This window comes from Salmo salar, chromosome ssa23 (genome assembly GCF_905237065.1).
Source record: "Salmo salar chromosome ssa23, Ssal_v3.1, whole genome shotgun sequence".
Lineage (NCBI taxonomy): Eukaryota > Metazoa > Chordata > Actinopteri > Salmoniformes > Salmonidae > Salmo > Salmo salar.
The window spans coordinates 41,270,215-41,290,943 of record NC_059464.1 but is presented as its reverse complement, the minus strand read 5'-3'; the positions used below and the strand labels follow the sequence as shown (position 1 = coordinate 41,290,943).

The 20,729-nt window shown below is 43.9% G+C and overlaps 1 protein-coding gene across 1 annotated transcript in view; it reads left to right on the top strand.

Annotated features, from left to right (window-relative positions):
- The window catches only part of LOC106584619 (protein inscuteable homolog), a 100,909-nt gene that overhangs the window by 52,562 nt on the left and 27,618 nt on the right, over positions 1 to 20,729 (top strand). The window contains exons 3-7 of the mRNA XM_014170100.2: positions 6,286 to 6,634; positions 8,700 to 8,752; positions 8,868 to 8,991; positions 12,163 to 12,276; positions 18,720 to 18,845. Coding sequence (XP_014025575.1) covers positions 6,286 to 6,634; positions 8,700 to 8,752; positions 8,868 to 8,991; positions 12,163 to 12,276; positions 18,720 to 18,845 — 766 coding nt within the window. The remainder of the gene's footprint in view (positions 1 to 6,285; positions 6,635 to 8,699; positions 8,753 to 8,867; positions 8,992 to 12,162; positions 12,277 to 18,719; positions 18,846 to 20,729) is intronic.

Here is a 20,729-nt window from a genome sequence, read left to right as displayed (position 1 = left end):
CCCCAAAACACACAAAACAACCCCCTTGCCACGCCCTGACCATTCTACTATGGCAAAATGACCCTTTTCACTGGTCAGGACGTGACAGTACCCCCCCCTCCCCAAAGTGCAGACCCCAACTCCACCTCAAACAAAAAAAACCCACAAAAACAACCCCAAACCTAAAGGGAGGGAAGGGAGGGTGGCCATCGTCTACGACGGTTCCTGTGCTACACCCACCCTTCGCCAATCCTCCAGCCATGGAGGTGGCTCTGGCTCCGGACGTAGCCCCCATTCTGCGCTGCCGATCCCCGCTGGAGGCTCTGGACTGCAGACCGTTGCTGGAGGCCCCGGGCTGAGGGGCATCACTGGAGGCCCCGGGCTGAGCGGCGTCGCTGGAGGCCCCGGGCTGAGGGGCATCGCTGGATGCTCCGGGCTTAGGGGCGTCGCTGGAGGCCCCGGGCTGAGGGGCGTCGCTGGAGGCCCCGGGCTGAGGGGCGTCGCTGGAGGCCCCGGGCTGAGGGGCGTCGCTGGAGGCCATGGGCTGAGGGGTGTCGCTGGAGGCCCCGGGCTGAGGGACGTCGCTGGATGCTCCGGGCTTAGGAGCGTCGCTGGAGGCTCCGGGCTGAGGAGCGTCGCTGGAGGCTCCTGGCTGAGGAGTGTCGCTGGAGGCTCCTGACTGGAGAGCGTCGCTGGAGGAAACAAACAAACCCCCAAACACAGAAAACAACCCCCCTGCCACACCCTGACCATTCTACTATGGCAAATTACCCTTTTCACTGGTCAGGACGTGACAAGTGCGCACCAGCACTCCGACTGACTCCAACTGACAGTTGAATTTGAGGTGAGGAAGAAAGTTTCGGGTCTACCAGAGTTACTCCTATAATCTAACAATATAACGCGTATTTTTATACAAAATATTCTGATTGAAAATGAACAAACTAACCTCCTTCTCCGAGTCTAGATCAGTATAGCAGACGCAGTAGCCATCTAACATAATGAAATGCATGTCGCTGGCATATCTCTATCTCTCCCTTGGGATAGGCCTAAGCGTCTCTTCCTTTACTGCATATAAACAGGAAACTTTGGGAAAAGGACGGGCAGACATTTTTTTATTATTCATCTGGAGCCTCCCAGCTTAACCGCTGCTATTGTGGCAAAGGCTGTTTTCCAACGTGGTGTAATGTTTTTCATGTGTATTTAATGTTCTGAACCCAATAGGAATACATCCTTTTCCTCTGCTGCTCCAAAGCCACAAGGACCTTCAAAATCTCAGCTCATTGAGCCCACATTTTTCGTCCGACTCTGTCCTTTTTTAATGTGGTTCTTCTGCGGTATCTGCAGAATATTTACACTGAACAAAAATATAAATGGAACATGCAACAATTGAAAATATTTTACTGTGTTACAGTTCATGTCAGGAAATCAGTCAAATGAAATAAATACATTTCATTCAATTTTCTAGCAACAGCTGTGGTGGACAGTCCTGCAGTCATCACAGCTTCCCTGTGGCTCAGTTGGTAGAGCATGGTGTTTGCAACGCCAGCATGGTGTGCGCCACGCCAGGGTTGTGGGTTTGATTCCCACGGGGGGGGGGCCAGTATAAAGAAATGTATGCATTCACTACTGTAAGTCGCTCTGGATAAGAGCGTCTGCTAAATTACTAAAATGTAAATGATCATGCCAATTGCACGCTCCCTTAAACCTTGTGGCATTGTTGTGTAACAAAACTGCATATTTTAGAATGTCCTTTTATTGTCCCCAGCACAAGGTGTACTTGTGTAATGATCATGCTGTTTAATCAGCTTCTTGTTATGCCACACCTGTCAGGTGGATGGATTATCTTGGCAAAAGAGAAATACTCACTAACAAACATGGATGTAAACAAATTTGTGGACAACATTTGAGAGAAATAAGCTTTTTGTGCGTATGGAACATTTCTGGGATCTTTTATTTCAGCTCATGAAACATGGGACCAACACTTTACATGTTGAGTTAATAATTTTGTTCAGTATATATGTGGTGCCAGACGTTACATGGTGACATTCATGCAAACCAGACATTGACACACGCGGTACAATAGAGGTTCCTATTAGCAGAAGTGTGGACGAGTCACATGACTTTTTAAAATCTGATTCTACTGCTTGCATCAGTTACCTGATGTGGAATAGAGTTCCATGTAGTACTGGCTCTATATAGTACTGTGCACCTCCCATAGTCTGTGCTGTACTTGTGGACTGTGTAGAGACCTCTGGTGGCATGTCATGTTGGGCATGCACAGATGTCTGAGCTGTGTGCTAGTCGTTTAAACAGACAGCTTGGTGCTTCAACATGTCAATACCTCTCACAAATACAAGTAGTGATGAAGTCAATCTCTCCTCCACTTTGAGCCAGGAGAGACTGACATGCATATTATTATTGTTTGCTGTCCTCAGGGGTGGCAGGTAGCCTAGTGGTTAGCGCGTTGGACTAGTAACCAAAAGATTGAATCCCTGAGCTGACAAGGTAAAAATTTGTCAATCTCCCCCTGAACAAGATGAAATATCTTCACACTTAGAACATCCTCCAGGTGTCCATCATAACGGTCAATTTTGAAAGAAAGAAAAAAATAATTACACGGGGGCAATTTGGTAAATCTAATCCAGTCTGAATCGTCCTCTGGAAAAACAGACATGCTATGGTAATAATTACATAACCAACGTTTCAATAGTAATACAGTTGTATATTAATCCTGTGCGAATAGGGTTTAGTGATTTTTATATAGAATCATAGGGAGGATGAACCTTCATGAATCCTGCCCCTTTTCAAGTATCTCAGCCCATAGTTTTCCAGGCTCCGGAAACTGGCTGACACCGGGGCCCTATCTCTCCAGCTCTGTATTTCTGTCACTGTGTCTTCGAGTGTGTCTACTCTCCAACCACTGTGTAAATGGCTCTCCCTGCTCCCCCCAGATGACTTTCCCTGGTCCCCCCAGATGACTTTCCCTGGTTCCTCCAGCCTCCAGAGGAGAGCGACACCTCATCTTCACAGCTCTCAGTCTGTAACACAGCTGCTGGCACATCCTTGGCCCCGAATGTAAATATTTGTTATCTCCCGCAAACTTGAGTGGACTATTTCATCCCTGTTTGGAAACAAACCTATTATAACGATGATTTGCTTCAGCGTTTTACTGGAGGTTTTATGTGTGTACATTTTTGTCATTCTGGAAACTTTATTCTGAAATGATTTGGACTTATACTGTGCCTTTGTGCCATCATGGGTTTTTAAGCAAATACACTGTTCATTGATCACATTTCCTGACTGAACCTTAGAATAACTTCAGATCACATGATGATAATCACAAATTGTAGCAGGAATTATATATAGTCATTTCTTTCAGCAAACTTCAGGATGATCATTGCCAGCATTAGATATTAACATGGCATGAGTATTGCACTACACATCCAAACGTGGAGTTTTTCCTGTTTTATTTTTTGTTTTGTTTTTATACAAAAATGAGTCATGTTCACCTGGTGAAATGTTGTTAGGGTATCTGCAAGGCTTGTGATACAAATGGTGGGCAATTAAATCCCCTGACCCTTCCAATCTCCCGTCACCTGTGACACATGACTAATTAGTGCCCACCATTCAGAGGGGGGTCCAGGTGGGGTGCTGCTCACCTGATTGCTGGGGTGACCTGCTGGGTTGCAGTTTTCAGCAGCCATGGCTGTGTCGTGTCTGCATCATGAAGACGGGTGCACCATCAAACCATTAGCAGGTGGGCACACAAATACACACAGCTCTACGGGGCTAATTAGCTGGGTCACTATTGGCATCCACAGCTCTATCTGGACCATCAAAGGAAACCTTTTATTGTTTTACTTTTGCATGCCCGAGAGACAAGGTGCAGCAGAAATGAAAAGTTCACATGAGGAAAAAAGGCCCAGCTTTGAGTTGAGCGAGTGAGAGCTGCTTGATTTCCCTCAAGAGCTGCTCCTATTTTCGTCATGTCTCTCCCAATGGAGGAAATCAATCACATGGTACTTATTGAGAGTGTGACCTTTGACCTTGAGAGTACCACCCCTGTTCATTAGGAAACAATTGAGAGCATCTCTCCTCTCCAAATTGAGGGGGTTTGGGGGATAGGTATTTGAACTGGTGATCCTCCTTATTATGGATGACGTCTGAAATCTCTGCTTACAGCTTACTTACCATAACGCATCCCCACGTCATCCCACCTCTGCACCGAGGAGAAGAGTGGCTGGGTAGTGGAGATGTCGATTCTCGAAGTGCGGGAATAGAGTTCTGATTTTATTTTGTTGACATGGCTTGGTTTATATATATGTGTTTGTGTGTGTGTGTGTGTGCGTGCGTGCGTGCGTCTGTGCGTGCGTGCGTGTGAGAGAGCGAGAGTGAGAAAGGGAGAGAGAAAGGGAGAGAGAAAGAGAGAGAAAGAGAAAGAACAGGAGATAGAACAGGAGAGAGAAAGAGAGAGAGAATGGGAGCGAGAGACGAAGAGAGAACGGGATAATGCCTATAGTTGTGTATAGTTGTTTTAACCATTAACTATATCAAACAGTACATATTCTAATAGCCATATTCCAAAGGGGATATATTCAGTTATGTCTCTTTGGATGATTTTCATTTCAGTCCTCCTAAGACAATAGTCTGGGGAAATCAGATATCACCCCACTTGTGACCTCATAAAACCAATGGATTATTTTCTTTAGTAAACAGATCCTCAATACTGGCTTATGTTGAAAATACTCTTGATTGGAATTGTGCCTTCTTAATGGCACAATGATGTTTACATAGGTCTGTGTTAAAAGCTGAAACTCGATACGTGTTCCTAAGGGTCAATAAAAATCATGGCCAAAGAATAGAGCATCATTACCATGCTCCCTACTGCAATTCAGCTCTGAATTAGGCTTTGACTATAGAAACTGGATTTCTGTTTGTTTATAGGTCACAAATAATGAAGCTTCCTTTTATGACCAAATGAGAATGGGGTATTATTAAAGATCTCTGTCAACACAAGAGGCAGATATTCCATCTGATGCAATATCCAGTTTTACCCGTTGACTCTGCATTTTCCATGGATGCCAGATAGCCTGAGTTTTGTGTAGAATATAGATTGGTGAACCTCCACCCCCTTGTTAACTCAAAGCAGAGGAGGGCGTTGTAGCGATCAACCTCTCAGCCTCCTTAACGCTGGGTTGATTTCACTCATCCATGAAAAACTGCCAGGAAGCCTCCAGTAAGCCAATATTCATTAGGTTCAATAAACCTGAAGAGAAAGAAGTGTTTGGTCTGTTCGACCCAGTGGATAATGCAGTCTCTCCAACATGGTGAAACGATAGGTTTTGACTAACGATTCCTAACACCACCAGTTATTGGTGGGTAATTGACCTCACTCCCACACTATTGATTTTGAGATGCCTGGGTAATTCATTTCAAAACTGGACTGCTGTTGGGGAAAGCAACTAAAGGATAGTGCAGCAATGATGAGATCTCATTTCATGGGCAGTGAACTAGACGTTGTGTATGGATATCTAAGAGTCAACTTGGTCTCATAATAGAACCTTAAAGAAATTCAGATTCGCAACAGCCTAGTTTACAGTAAATGCAAGCGAGTGTTAGGATAAGGTTAGGTTTAGGCATGCTAGCGAGTGTTAGGATAAGGTTAGGTTTAGGCATGCTAGTGCGTGTTAGTATAAGGTTAGGTTTAGGCATGCTAGCGAGTGTTAGGATAAGGTTAGGTTTAGGCATGCTAGCGAGTGTTAGGATAAGGTTAGGTTTAGGCATGCTAGCGAGTGTTAGGATAAGGTTAGGTTTAGGCATGCTAGCGAGTGTTAGGATAAGGTTAGGTTTAGGCATGCTAGCGAGTGTTAGGATAAGGTTAGGTTTAGGCATGCTAGCGAGTGTTAGGATGAGGTTAGGTTTAGGCATGCTAGCGAGTGTTAGGATAAGGTTAGGTTTAGGCATGCTAGCGAGTGTTAGAATAAGGTTAGGTTTAGGCATGCTAGCGAGTGTTAGTATAAGGTTAGGTTTAGGCATGCTAGCGAATGGTTAATGCAATGGTTAGGCTAAAAGTTAGAAAACAAAAACACCTGGATTCAAACAGCATCGGCCCGTAGGAGGATATTCCAGTATGCTTGTTTCATTAGAGTAACGATATTGGGACAAGTTACAAATATGTCTCAGTGCTGCCATCTCTGTCATGGCCACCCAAAGTACATGCTCTAAACTCATCTTGCCTGTGTGTGTGCTGTATCGTGTGTATGTATATATGTGTATCTGTACGCACGTGTGTGTGTGTATGAGCAGCAGGATGCACTCACTCCAGGTGGACTCGGTGCAGCGCTGGATGGAGGACCTGCGTCACATGACGGAGGTGGAGTGCATGTGTGTTCTGCAGGCCAAGGCCATTGGCGTGGAGGAGGATGCCCAGGGTGAGCTCATCGTGGCCACGCATGACCATGTGGCCCGCGACAACCTGCAGACGCTGCTGCGGCGGGCGCTGGTTGTCAGCACGGAGCTGGGCAAGATGTTCCAGCGGCTGGAGAAGGGCCGCTGGCAGCGGGTCCACAGCACGGCCGTCCGGGCCAACTGCCACGTGCGCTCGCTGGTGCACGAGTATAGAGCCGCCCGTAATACCCCCTCAGAGATGCAGAAGGTGAGGATGGAGGGAGAAGTGGACTGGTCTGGGTAGGAGGGAGGAGGATGGAGGGAGAAGTGGACTGGTCTGGGTAGGAGGGAGGGAGGGAGGGAGGGAGGGAGGGAGGGAGGGAGGGAGGGGGGAGGGAGGGAGGGAGGGAGGGAGGGAGGGAGGGAGGAGAAGTGGACTGGTCTGGGTAGGAGGGAGGGAGGAGGATGGAGGGAGAAGTGGACTGGTCTGGGTAGGAGGGAGGGAGGGAGGGAGGGAGGGAGAAGTGGACTGGTCTGGGTAGGAGGAGGGAGGGAGGGAGGGAGGAGGGAGAAGTGGACTGGTCTGGGTAGGAGGGAGGGAGGGAGGGAGGGAGGAGGGAGAAGTGGACTGGTCTGGGTAGGAGGGAGGGAGGAGGATGGAGGGAGAAGTGGACTGGTCTGGGTAGGAGGGAGGGAGGGAGGGAGGGAGAAGTGGACTGGTCTGGGTAGGAGGGAGGGAGGGAGGGAGGGAGGGAGGGAGGGAGGGAGGGAGGGAGGGAGGGAGGGAGGGAGGGAGGGAGGGAGGGAGGGAGGGAGGGAGGGAGGGAGGAGTGGACTGAAAATGTACCACGTTTCAATACCGGGAATAATTCAGATATTATCCAGAGAGTCCAGGGAAATACTGCAAAATTGGAAGTCCCCATTTAAAGCGGTTCAAAACCAAGATATGGTCACTATGCCAGGGTTCTCCCCAAATAAGAGGGTCTGTGCGACCCTTGTCAGCTTGGCTGCGCAACTATGTAAAGATTTCAGAGCAAATTAAACTGATATTTAGTAATAATGGGGTAATTATCTTTGATCGCTAATTACATTGTTGTGAATTGTGAAACAGGCCGTTCATAAATTCAAAGCATTATCATGTTCCTCAATTAATTCAGCACATTTCAGCAGTAGGCTATCTCAATAGAGAGTGTGCTCAGGACGCACCCCGAGTAGGCTGTAGCATTGTCAAATCGTAGAAACTTTTTAACTCCCGAGTGGCGCAGTGGTCTAAGGCACTACATCTCAGTGCTAGACGTGTCACTACAGACCTTGGTTTGATCCCGGGCTGTATCATAACTGGCCGTGATCGGGAGTCACATATGGTGCCGCACAATAGGCCCAGCGTCGTCCGGGTTCGGGGAGGGTTTGGTCGGGGTAGTCCATCATAATAATTTGTTCTTAACTGACTTGCCTAGTTAAATAATTAAAAAAAACAGCAAACAAAAGTCAAATGACTAAAGTTGCTATGAATGCTAATGACAGAATATCTCCTATATTTGGCTAGATGGAGTTGATGATAATACAAATAGCAGCGCAGCTCATGAATAACGGGGAGATGAAGAGAGGATATGATTTAAATATCAATGCATCTTAACGGGTACCAACTCTAATATCTGCTCTCATAAAGTTTATTGATCACACATTCTCTAGCGAAGCTCTCATATGGGCAGCAATACGAGACAGCGCAGAGTAGTGAGGGAAATGTTTTAGCTGTATTTTGACATGCATAGGCAAAAGACGTGGTTTGATAATGTAACCTATGGATTACAGAATAAAGTTAGGAATTTGTATGTGCGATAGGAGTCAGGATTTGGGTTGTTTAGCTTCTTCTCTGCTGTACATTTGAACATTGGACGCATGTAAATTTTCCCTATTACAGATCACATAAGCTATTCATGCCAAGAGCAAAATTCTGACTAAAATAATCTGAAAATGAGTCTCTGAGAGCCCCCTGTCTGGTTCCATCTTGGACGGGCTGTTGAAGACATTATCTGCCTCTGATGAGCCTCTCCCTCCAGTAGTTCGTGCAGGTTTCCCGTCAAGTGGAATCACAGTTGCGCCGTATGATACGGAGTACTCACTTTATCCACTTTAAAATGATGCTGTGGAAGTTCTGCTTCTGTTACATCCCAGAGGACATTTTGTGCGGTTCTCTGTGTGTGCATAAAGGGATGACCACTAATTGGAGAATTACATTGTTTTCTGCTTTGTGTGGGTGTTCTACTTTCTGTGTGTGTCTAATGTTTGTCTCATTGTACCCTGAAATGTGTGTTCCTCCTCTTTGAGTGCAGTATGAGAAGTCTTTGCTTGAGAAGTGCATGGAGCTGACCACCATAACAGAGAAGTAAAACATTCATACAAAAACTTTTAATGACCTCTGAATATTGTCGTACACATTTGAATACAGTAGCTCACTAAGTGTTTATGTTCAAGGTTTATCCAAACCCTCTCTTCAACAGATGCCTTCATACTGAGGACGAATTCTTCCTGAAGTCCATGAGGGAGGCCATTAATGAGATTCTCACCGATGTCAGTGATTCATTCAGCCACATGATTGACATGGCCCTGGCCAATGAGATCCAGGTATGAGGCTTTGACCACACCCATAACTCTCTTTTTTAGTTATAATTAGGCCTTCAACACAAATCAAATCAAATTCAAATTTTAATGGTCACATCACATGGTTAGCAGATGTTAATGCGAGTGTAGCGAAATGCTTGTGCTTCTAGTTCAAAACGTGCAGTAATATCTAACAAGTAATCAACAATTTCACAACAACTACCTTACAAGTGTAAAGGAATGAATAAGAATATGTACATATAAATATATGGATGAGCGATGGCCGAACGGCATAGGCAAGATGCAGTAGATGGTATAGAGTACAGTATATACACATGAGATGAGTAATGTAGGGTATGTAAACATTATATAAAGTGGCATTGTTTAAATTGACTAGTGATACATTTATTACATCCAATTCTTAATTATTAAAGTGGCTAGAGATTTGAGTCAGTATGTTGGCAGCAGCCACTCAATGTTAGTGATGGCTGTTTAACAGTCTGATGGCCTTGAGATAGAAGCTGTTTAATAGTCTCTCAGTCCCAGCTTTGATGCACCTGTACTGACCTCGCCTTCTGGATGGTAGCGGGGTGAACAGGCAGTGGCTCGGGTGGTTGTTGTCCTTGATGTTCTTTTTGGCCTTCCTGTGACGTCGGGTGGTGTAGGTGTCATGGAGGGCAGGTAGTTTGCACCCGGTGATGCGTTGTGCAGACCTCACTACCCTCTGGAGAGCCTTACGGTTGTGGGTGGAGCAGTTGCTGTACCAGGCAGTGATACAGCCCGACAGGATGCTCTCGATTTTGCATCTGTAAAAGTTTGTGAGTGTTTTTGGTGACAAGCCAAATTTCTTCAGCCTCCTGAGGCTGCTCCCTCTGCTGTTTCCTGAAGTCCACGATCATCTCCTTTGTTTTGTTGACATTGAGTGTGAGGTTATTTTCCTGACACCACACTCCGAGGGCCCTCACCTCCTCCCTGTAGGCCGTCTCGTCGTTGTTGGTAATCAGGCCTACCTCTGTAGTGTCGTCTGCAAGCTAGATGATTGAGTTGGAGGCGTGCATGGTCATGCTGCGTGGTATTTTGGTATTTTGTGTTCAAGAACTTTAAGTGGAGCCAATGCTTTTTCATTGCCAAAAGTATGAAAACAAAATAGTTGAGTTGTACTTTTGACAGACAAAAACGGACGGTGATGTCATATACGATTTCATCCGTGTTCATGCATCTGAGTGTGGCCGTAGCCTTATTCCTTCTTGATGTGTTTGATACACACACACACACACACACACACACACACACACACACACACATGAAAACCAATAGAGATTTCATTGTACTTTCTACTCGATTTAGACTTTCTACTCGATTCACTCCAGTGTTAATTTGCTAAATTGTAATTACTTCGCTACTATGGCCTATTTATTGCCTTTCCACCTCATGCTATTTGCATACACTGTATAAAGACTTTTTTTTTATTGTGTTATTGATTGTACGCTTGTTTATTCCATGTGTAACTCCGTGTTATTTGTCGCACTGCTTTGCTTCATCTTGGCCAGGTTGTAGTTGTAAATGAGAACTTGTTCTCAACTAGCTTACCTGGTTAAATAAAGGTGAAATATTATTTTTTTTAAATGATATTAAATGATCACAACAGTATGAACTGCAGTATGAACTGCAGTGGTGTAAAGTACATAAGAGTGCGTTCGTAAATTCAATCTGGAGTGCGCTCAGAATGCCCTCTGGGCGTTTGTAAATTCAGGGCGTTGTCAGATTGTCCGTTCGTAAATTCAGGTGTAGGGTTGATCCGAGGGTTCTGGCCACACAACGGCAGTCAAGCACCCAAGCTAACTGGCTAACGTTGGCTAGCTTGCTAGCTATTTCCAGAAAGAAATGAGAGAACACCTCCCTCTGACCATTTTATTCGCCTTAGCAGAGCTGGTTAGGCTGTTTTCATGTTATCAAGGGTGTTGGTGCCTGTAACTGTGCTGCTGGAAACAATTTAATTACGTTTTTTTTGTCAACGTTTAGTGACACCGGCCCTATTCAACGGGTGTTGAGCGTTCGTAAATTCGTCAGTTATTCTGCGCTCTGGCACACTCAGACGAGAGTGCTCTGAAATCGGAGTAGATCGCCAGAGTGAATTTACGAACGCACCCTAAGTAAAAATACTTTCAAGTACTTTACTTGACTATTTATATTTTGGACAACTTTAACTTACTCCAATGCATTCCTAATGAAAATAATTTACTTTTTACTCCATACATTTTCCCTGACACCCAAAAGTACATTTTGAATGCTTAGCAGGACAGGAAAATGGTCAAATTTGCGCACTTATCAAGAGAACATCCTTGGTCTTCCCTACCGCCTCTGATCTGGCGGAATCACTAAACACAAATGCTTAGTTTGTAAATTATATCTGCGTGTTGGAGTGTTCCCCTGGCAATCGGTACATTTTAAAAACAAGAAAATAGTGCGGTCTGGTTTGCTTAATATAAGGAATTTGAAATTATATATACTTTTACTTTTGATACTTAAGTATATTTTAGCAATTAAATTGACTTTTAATACTTAACTATATTTAAAACCAAATGCTTTTAGACTTTTACTTAAGTAGTACTTTACTGGGTGACTTTCACTTTTACTTGAGTAATTTTCTATTAACATTTTTTACATTTTACATTTTAGTCATCTTATCCAGAGTGGTCATTAGAATGCGTACATTTCATTTCATACATATATTTTTTTAATTTTAAATTTTTAAAATTTTTAAATTTGTAATTTTTTCTCTGTGCGGCCCCCCGTGGGAATCGAACCCACAACCCTGGCGTTGCAAACACCATGCTCCTCCACTGATGAACTAGTATTAACGAATTGCATGTTGAGTTCAATAGAAAATTTAACCCTTATTCAGATAATTCATTTACGCTCAGTTTAAATATCCATAATAGAATCATTAATTAGTTCTAATATTGATCTTCTACATCGTATAAATTCAGAACTTCCTCCTTTCATTGAAATTTCACTTTGCTGTTTCCCTTTTGGAAAAGAGATGTCTCAATGGTATGTCAGTGGTTTTGTGTGTGTGTGTGTGTGTGTGTGTGTGTGTGTGTGTGTGTGTGTGTGTGTGTGTGTGTGTGTGTGTGTGTGTGTGTGTGTGTGTGTGTGTGTGTGTGTGTGTGTGTGTGTGCCGGTCCTCTCCAGATCCTGATCAGGCAGATTGAGTCATCAGACAGTGTGTACACCATAGGCAGTAACATCAGCAACCTGCTCTCCCTCACCCAGGACGGCCCGCAGCTCTGCAGAATCATCGCTAAGGTGAGACACACCCCCTCAGACAGACACACCCCTCTGTCTGCATATACGTAGGATGACGGTCATCTGAGGGGATGATGTTCTGGGCCGTGTTCATTAAGGAACACAACTGATATATTTTCTTTACATATCATGCAACGGTAGTGCCTAATGAACATGACCCTGCTACAATCCCCATGTTCACACAGTTCCATCTCTCTTGGCCATCCACTTCCCCATCCCTCCACATGAACCATTGGCCCAATCCCAAACAGATCCATGGGCCCTTGTAAATCCCTGCTCACTCTTCCCTGCAGACCGTAAAGGAGCTAAGGATCGGTTTGTGATTGGGCAATCAGTCCTGCCACCTACCACCCACCTACCATACTATACATATACAGTATATCTCTACAGCTACATAGTCATATGCTCCAAGAGATAAGAGGGGACAGGCCAGACACTACATCCCTGTGGTCATTAGAGGGGACAGGCCAGACACTACATCCCTGTGGTCATTAGAGGGGACAGGCCAGACACTACATCCCTGTGGTCATTAGAGGGGACAGGCCAGAAACTACATCCCTGTGGTCATTAGAGGGGACAGGCCAGACACTACATCCCTGTGGTCATTAGAGGGGACAGGCCAGACACTACATCCCTGTGGTCATTAGAGGGGACAGGCCAGACACTACATCCCTGTGGTCATTAGAGGGGACAGGCCAGACACTACATCCCTGTGGTCATTAGAGGGGACAGGCCAGACACTACATCCCTGTGGTCATTAGAGGGGACAGGCCAGACACTACATCCCTGTGGTCATTAGAGGGGACAGGCCAGACACTACATCCCTGTGGTCATTAGAGGGGACAGGCCAGACACTACATCCCTGTGGTCATTAGAGGGGACAGGCCAGACACTACATTCCTGTGGTCATTAGAGGGGACAGGCCAGACACTACATCCCTGTGGCCATTAGAGGGGACAGGCCAGACACTACATCCCTGTGGTCATTAGAGGGGACAGGCCGGACACTACATCCCTGTGGTCATTAGAGGGGACAGGCCAGACACTACATCCCTGTGGTCATTAGAGGGGACAGGCCGGACACTACATCCCTGTGGCCATTAGAGGGGACAGGCCAGACACAACGTCCCTGTGGTCTTTAGACAACCAGATGCTTCCAGGATGCTCTTGATGAGACTCTTCCGGGTGGGAGACTCAGCCCATCAACTTAACACAAGTGCACACACACACACACACACACACACACACACACACACACACACACACACACACACACACACACACACACACACACACACTACAAACACACATAAACACACATGCATAAATGCATACACATTACACACAAAAGCGTAGCTTCCTTGTTGCCAGATGAGATCAGTAGTGTCAGTTCCCATTAGGAATGGGCATTGATCACACAGACTGCCTGCCTCTGTTTAATCTATCACTCCCCTCTACCTTCTCTCATACAGCATCTCTGTCTCTCTCTCTGACTCTGTTTCTCTCTATTGTGAGAGGGGGGTTGGATAAGAAATAATTCCTGGACCTCCCGAGTGGCGCAGCGGTCTAAGGCACTGCATCGCAATGCTTGAGGCGTCACTACAGATCCGGGTTCGATCCCAGGCTGTATCACAATCGGGCATGACTGGGAGTCCCACAGGGCGGCACACAATTGGCCCAGCTTTAGGGGAGGGTTTGTCCGGGGGGGCTTTACTTGGCTCATCGCGCTCTAGCAACTCCTTGTGGCGGCTTCAGTCGTCAGTTGGACGATGTTTCCTCTGACACATGGCTGCGTCTGGCTTCCGGGTTAAGAAGCACATGTTTCGGAGGACGCATGACTCGACCTTCGCCTCTCCCGAGCCTGTTGGGGAGTTGCAGCGATGAGACAAGATCGTAATTCGATTGCAATTGGATTCGCATACCGCCCCAACAGATTCACAGATGACGCAATCACACTCCACACTGCCATTTCCCACCTGGACAAAAGGAACACCTAAGTGACTATGCTGTTCATTGACTAAAGTTCAGCGTTCAACACCATAGTGCCCTCAAAGCTCATCACTAAGCTATAGACTCTGGGACTAAACATCTCCCACTGCAACTGGATCCTGGACTTCCGGACGGGCCGCCCCCAGGTGGTAAGAGTGGGCAACAACACTTATGCCACGTTGATTCTCAACATGGGGGCCCCTCAGGGGTGCGTGCTTAGTCCCCTCTGTTCACTCACGATTGCGTGGCCAAGCACGACTCCAACACCATCATTAAGTTTGCTGACGACACAACAGTGGTAGGCCTGATCACCGACAACAATGAGACAGTCTATAGGGAGGAGGTCAGTGACCTGGCAGTGTGGTGCGCCTTGAGGTTGGATGCCAAGCAGTTGTCTTAACAAGTGGTGATACAGCCAGTCCAGATGCTCTCAATGGGGCTGAGCTCCCTGCCATCCAGGATCTCTATACCAGGCGGTGTTAGAAGAAGGCCCTAAAAATTGTCAAATTTTCCAGCCACCCAAGTCATAGACTGTTCTCTCTGCTACTGCACGGAAAGCGGTACCGATGCACCAAATCTGGAACCAACAGGACCCTGAACAGCTTCTACCCTCAAGCCATAAATTGCTAAATAGTTCATTAAATAGTTAACCAAATAGCTACCAGGACTATCTGCATTGACCCTTTTTGCACAAACTTTCTTAACTCATCACATACCTTGCTGTTACTGTTTACTATCTAATTATTTTATTTACCTTTATTTCAACAGGGAAATCATATTGAGACTAAAGTGTCTTTTACAAATGAGCCCTGTACAATACAAAAAAGAAGCATGTACAACAGGCATGTATAGATACACATAAACAAAGACAATATACACATTAAAAACACATATAGATACACATAAATAAAGACAATATACACATTAAATACACATATAGATACACATAAATAAAGACAATATACACATTAAATGCACATATAGATACACATAAATAAAGATAATTTACACATTAAATACACATATAGATACACATAAATAAAGACAATATACACATTAAATACATATATATATAGATACAAAACACAGTCAATTAAAACAAACACATACTCCATTATTATAAAAATCATCTGTCAGTTGTCTGAATTTACCGAGGGACTTTAAAGCATCCAATGTAATCGTCTTTTGGAGATGATTCCGAACATAGGGTGCAAGGAAATGAATGGCCAATTTAGAGAAATATGTGTGCATATAACATAGTTATATGTACATATGTGCCTCAATAACCTTGTACCCCTGCACATTGACTCAGTACTGGTACCCCTTGTATATAGCCAAGTTATTACCTTGTACCCCTGCACATCGACTCAGTACTGGTACCCCTTGTATATAGCCAAGTTATCATTGACTCAGTACTGGTACTCCTTGTATGAAGCCAAGTTATTGTTACATATTGTGCATCTATTATTACTTTTAATATTACATGTTTTACTTTTGTAATATTTTTCTATATTCTTTCTATCTGCATCGTTCGGAAGGGACCATATGTAAACATTTCACTGTTAGTCCACACCTGTTGTTTACGAAGTGTGTGACGAATAACATTTGATTTAATATAAAGCATAGGTAAACCTCCTTCCTACCTTTGTCATCACTATTTTACTGTAACAGTACCAGTTACCAGTCTCCTCAAAACATATATTATTTATTTCAAGGGACTTCCTGGTCAAATAAAAGTTCAATTAAATAAAATAAAAATAGCTAACCTGAGAAGGCTAACAACACCTGCGTCACAGAAAAATAATGAAAGCATTACAGGACTCCAGGAGATTGAAAATAACAACTTGTTTTGGGGCTGTGACGCTCTTTAGAATGGTTGGTCAATGTAATGAAGAATACTGCTCAGGGATTGGCTAAAATGGATGGTGCTTTTGGTCTTCTAGGGACTGTATTGCGTGGGCAGATCAGGGAAGAGCGGTTAGGGTGTAGGGGGCAGGACGATTAGCCACTCCAGGCTTGGCTATGGCCCTATCTGTGCATGAGACGTACCAGCACCTCCTATAATGGGTCTTATTAGAATAATGGCGGTAGTTACAGGACCTTTTCTTGCAGGTCATTCTATCAATCTCCATGGTGAATAGAATTCTGTCAGCTATCTCCATGGTGAATAGAATTCTGTCAGCAATCTCCATGGTGAATAGAATTCTGTCAGCAATCTCCATGTTGAATAGAATTCTGTCAGCAATCTCCATGGTGAATAGAATTCTGTCAGCAATCTCCATGTTGAATAGAATTCTGTCAGCAATCTCCATGGTGAATAGAATTCTGTCAGCAATCTCCATGGTAAATATAATTCTGTCAGCAATCTCCATGGTGAATAGAATTCTGTCAGCAATCTCCATGGTAAATATAATTCTGTCAGCAATCTCCATGGTGAATAGAATTCTGTCAGCAATCTCCATGTTGAATAGAATTCTGTCAGCAATCTCCATGGTGAATAGAATTCTGTCAGCAATCTCCATGGTGAATAGAATTCTGTCAGCAATCTCCATGGTGAATAGAATTCTGTCAGCAATCTCCATGGTGAATAGAATTCTGTCAGCAAGTGGTTTTGCGAGAGGAAATGACTGCTTGTGGATACTACGGATTGCTTATGTTTGTTTGGGGCAATTCCACGTTATCATATTGATGCTGAGACTAAGATTTCCCACTTTAAAATGTATGCCAGACATAAATCTATGATTCTAAAGTTAATCAAACCATACAACTCTATGCACAATGACTAGTTTTAACAATTTCCACAGGACATTTTACAAAAACACATTTACTTGAAGAACAGTGCAGATACAAAGTTTGGTAACAGAATTACATTTTTTGCTGTATGTGTGGTGGAATTGCCCTTTACCCTAATCTGCATTTCAAAAGAGATAAACAACCATTATAGGTAGCATATCAAACAAGAGAATAATGATTAACGAGTTTATTAATCAGACACTATTAAAGGTGCACTATGCAGAAATTGCACATTTTCCTGGTTGCTAAAATTCTAATAGTTAGCCTAATGTCAGTTCATGTGACAAAACAAACAGTCATTTGTGTAGAGAATCATTGTCCCGTCTAAACCGCTGTGAAATATATTTTCAACAAACAGAAATATTGTATTTTCAGCTGTTTGAAGCTGGTGTACAAAACTGAAATAAAAGATGCAAAAACTAAACTTAAGCGCACACAGGACAGATCTACCACTTCTTATACTTGGTTTCAATGAGAATGACAGATCTAGTACTTACATTTCTACGTCAATTTGGTTACATATTGTAGCTTTAAAGGCCATTTTTATCTCAATATCAAATCATTTCTGGGTAACAATTAAGTACCTTGCTGTGATTGTTTTCAAATAAAATGGTCAAAAATAACCAAAAATAGCTTCTTAGCAAAGATACATTTCTCAAGCATGAATTTAGCTAGGACTGTCTGGGAATGGCCTGAGTGAGGAGGGGAAAACAGAAAACTAAATGTTATTGGCAGAGATGCTCTTTCTTATTGGTCTATTAACTAATTTACCACCTGGGGATGTCACCAGGAAGGATAAAACTCAACCCTGCCATAACAGGCTGAAATTTCAGGCAGTCTTTTTCATACAGCTGGAGCATTATCATAATTTTATATATATATAAAACACAGAAATATCACGTTTTTGACTGCACTGGGCCTTTAACCCGTAAGAGTCTAAGCCGGTGGAGGGGTGGGGTACTATTAAGCTGTACGGAATTATTTTAAGGTCATACGAAGGATACTTTTTCTATTTGATTTTGAATTTTTAGACCCCTTGAAGTATAAAATTTTTTTTATGAAAAAATGTTTTGAAATAAATGTTGGGGCCTTACTGCTTTTATCCCAAACAAACACATTGAAATAATTAATTGGGAAGGACGGGCTCGGGGTAATGGTCATAATAGTTTGTAGGCCAAACCGTTTGGACGCTACAGCCTTTTTTGTGAGAAGAGTGATTTTCTGGATGTCTCATGTTCTGACAAACACCGCTCAAGCTCTGTCACCTTTCACCGCAGATGCGGAAGTGTTACATAGGCAGATGCGTCGGATTGAAACGTATCCAATGCAAAAAAACTCTGATATATTTAGCTTAAACTGACAGATTTTGGGGGGGATGTTTTTAATATGAGGGCGCGGACGTGAGTCATTGTCTAGCCTGTCAGGTTGGTAAGCCTACTGAGCACTGTTGGCTTGACTATTCGGCCTGGTTGGATAGTCAATTGTTGGCAAGTCTATTGGGCACTTTTGGCTATTGGAAGGTTTGAGGTAGCACAGTCTGTTTGGCTTGAGGGACTATCAATTTGACATAAGCTCAGGCTAGCTTGTTAAGCACTGAGCATTGTCTGCGATGCTAATGTGAATGATGATGCTAATGGGGTTGTTGTTTTTGTTTGTCCACAGGAGGGCGCTGTGGTGGCCCTGTTTAAGATCTGCCGGCAGGACTGCTTCAGCGACCTCTACGCACACGCCCTGAGGGCGGTGGCCTCCATATGTTGCGTGGAGGAGGGCATCAATCAGCTGGAGAAGGTAGTGTAGTGCGGCATTTATACGCATAGACACTAGCACACACACACATTCAGAGGTTGGTTCTCACCGATGACGGCAGTGGCATATGCCCAGCATGCTCTCCAGAAAGCTGCCAGGTGCTGAGTGGAGGTGGGGTTAGCCAACACTACTGGTGTCTGATACACAAACAAAAAGATTTGCATAGAAACATATGGATGCAGATACAAACTGACACACACATACAACCATACAACCATAAAACCATACAACCGTACACAAAAATTAATTTACTAATAAGCAGCAGAACACAGACAGACCAACAGACAGATAGACAGACAGACATCTTTCCATTGGTCTGCTAAATTAATTTACTAATAAGCAGCAGAACACAGACAGACCAACAGACAGATAGACAGACAGACAGACATCTTTCCATTGGTCTGCTGGAGTGAGAGCTTCGGTGGGAGATGTTTAGTCTTCCAGTGGGCATGTATAAATGCTCAACTACTACACTGGGGTTGTAGGCCTCACACACACAGCATATTTTTACAGGGGCGCAAGTTTATTTTCACAGGTGAAAACATGTTAACAATGAGGGTAGCGGAATGCTTTAAAAAAAAGATGTTTTATATATTTTCTTTAGGGGGTAGATCAGCTTTAACATTGCAGATAGACTGTAGCTTCCGTCAATGTAATTGTCTGCATCATTTCCAATCCCACATATATTTTTGGGGTAAATATATGTATTTATATACATCAAATCAAATAAAATCAAATGTATTTATATAGCCCTTCTTACATCAGCTGATATCTCAAAGTGCTGTACAGAAACCCAGCCTTAAACCCCAAACAGCAAGCAATGCAAGTGTAGAAGCACGGTGGCTAGGAAAAACTCCCTAGAAAGGCCAAAACCTAGGAAGAAACCTAGAGAGGAACCAGGCTATGAGGGTTGGCCAGTCCTCTTCTGGCTGTGCCGGTTGGAGATTATAACAGAACAAGGCCAAGATGTTCAAATGTTCATAAATGACCAGCATGGTCAAATAATAATAATCACAGTAGTTGTCGAGGGTGCAACAGGTACACCTCAGGAGTAAATGTCAGTTGGCTTTTCATAGCCGATCATTGAGAGTATCTCTACCGCTCCTGCTGTCTCTAGAGAGTTGAAAACAGCAGGTCTGGGACAGGTAGCACATCCGGTGAACAGGTCAGGGTTCCATAGCCGCAGGCAGAACAGTTGAAACATACATACATACATACATACATACATACATACATACATACATACATACATACATACATACATACATACATACATACATACATACATACATACTGCTCTAATTACGTTGATAACCAGTTTATAATAGCAATAAGGCACCTTGGGGCTTTGTGGCATATGGCCAATATACCACGGGTAAGGGCTGTATCCAGGCACTTCATATTGCGTCGTGCTTAAGAACAGCCCTTAGCCCATGGTATACTGGCCATATACCACACCTCCTCAGGCCTTATTGCTTAATTATTTTCCGGCCCCGACCATCACTCAAGAAAAAAATCGGGCTGAATCAAGTTGATGATCCCTGCTATATACATTTTACAGGCACAGTATATTTTACATTTGTTATCTTGTTGTTATTAGTCCCACCCTTCAGCTCCATTCAACCCCTCCCATCTATCTCTTAACTAAAGGATTGGCCCCTTTTCTTTCAATTTTCACCTAAAATGCCATACCCAAATCTAACTACCTGTAGCTCAGGCCCTGAAGCAAGGATTTGTATATACTTGGTACCATTTGAAAGGAAACACTTTGAAGTTTGTGGAAATGTTAAAGGAATGTAGGAGAATATAACACATTAGATCTGGTAAAAGATAATACAGATAATTGCAAGAGAAAAGCCATAATGT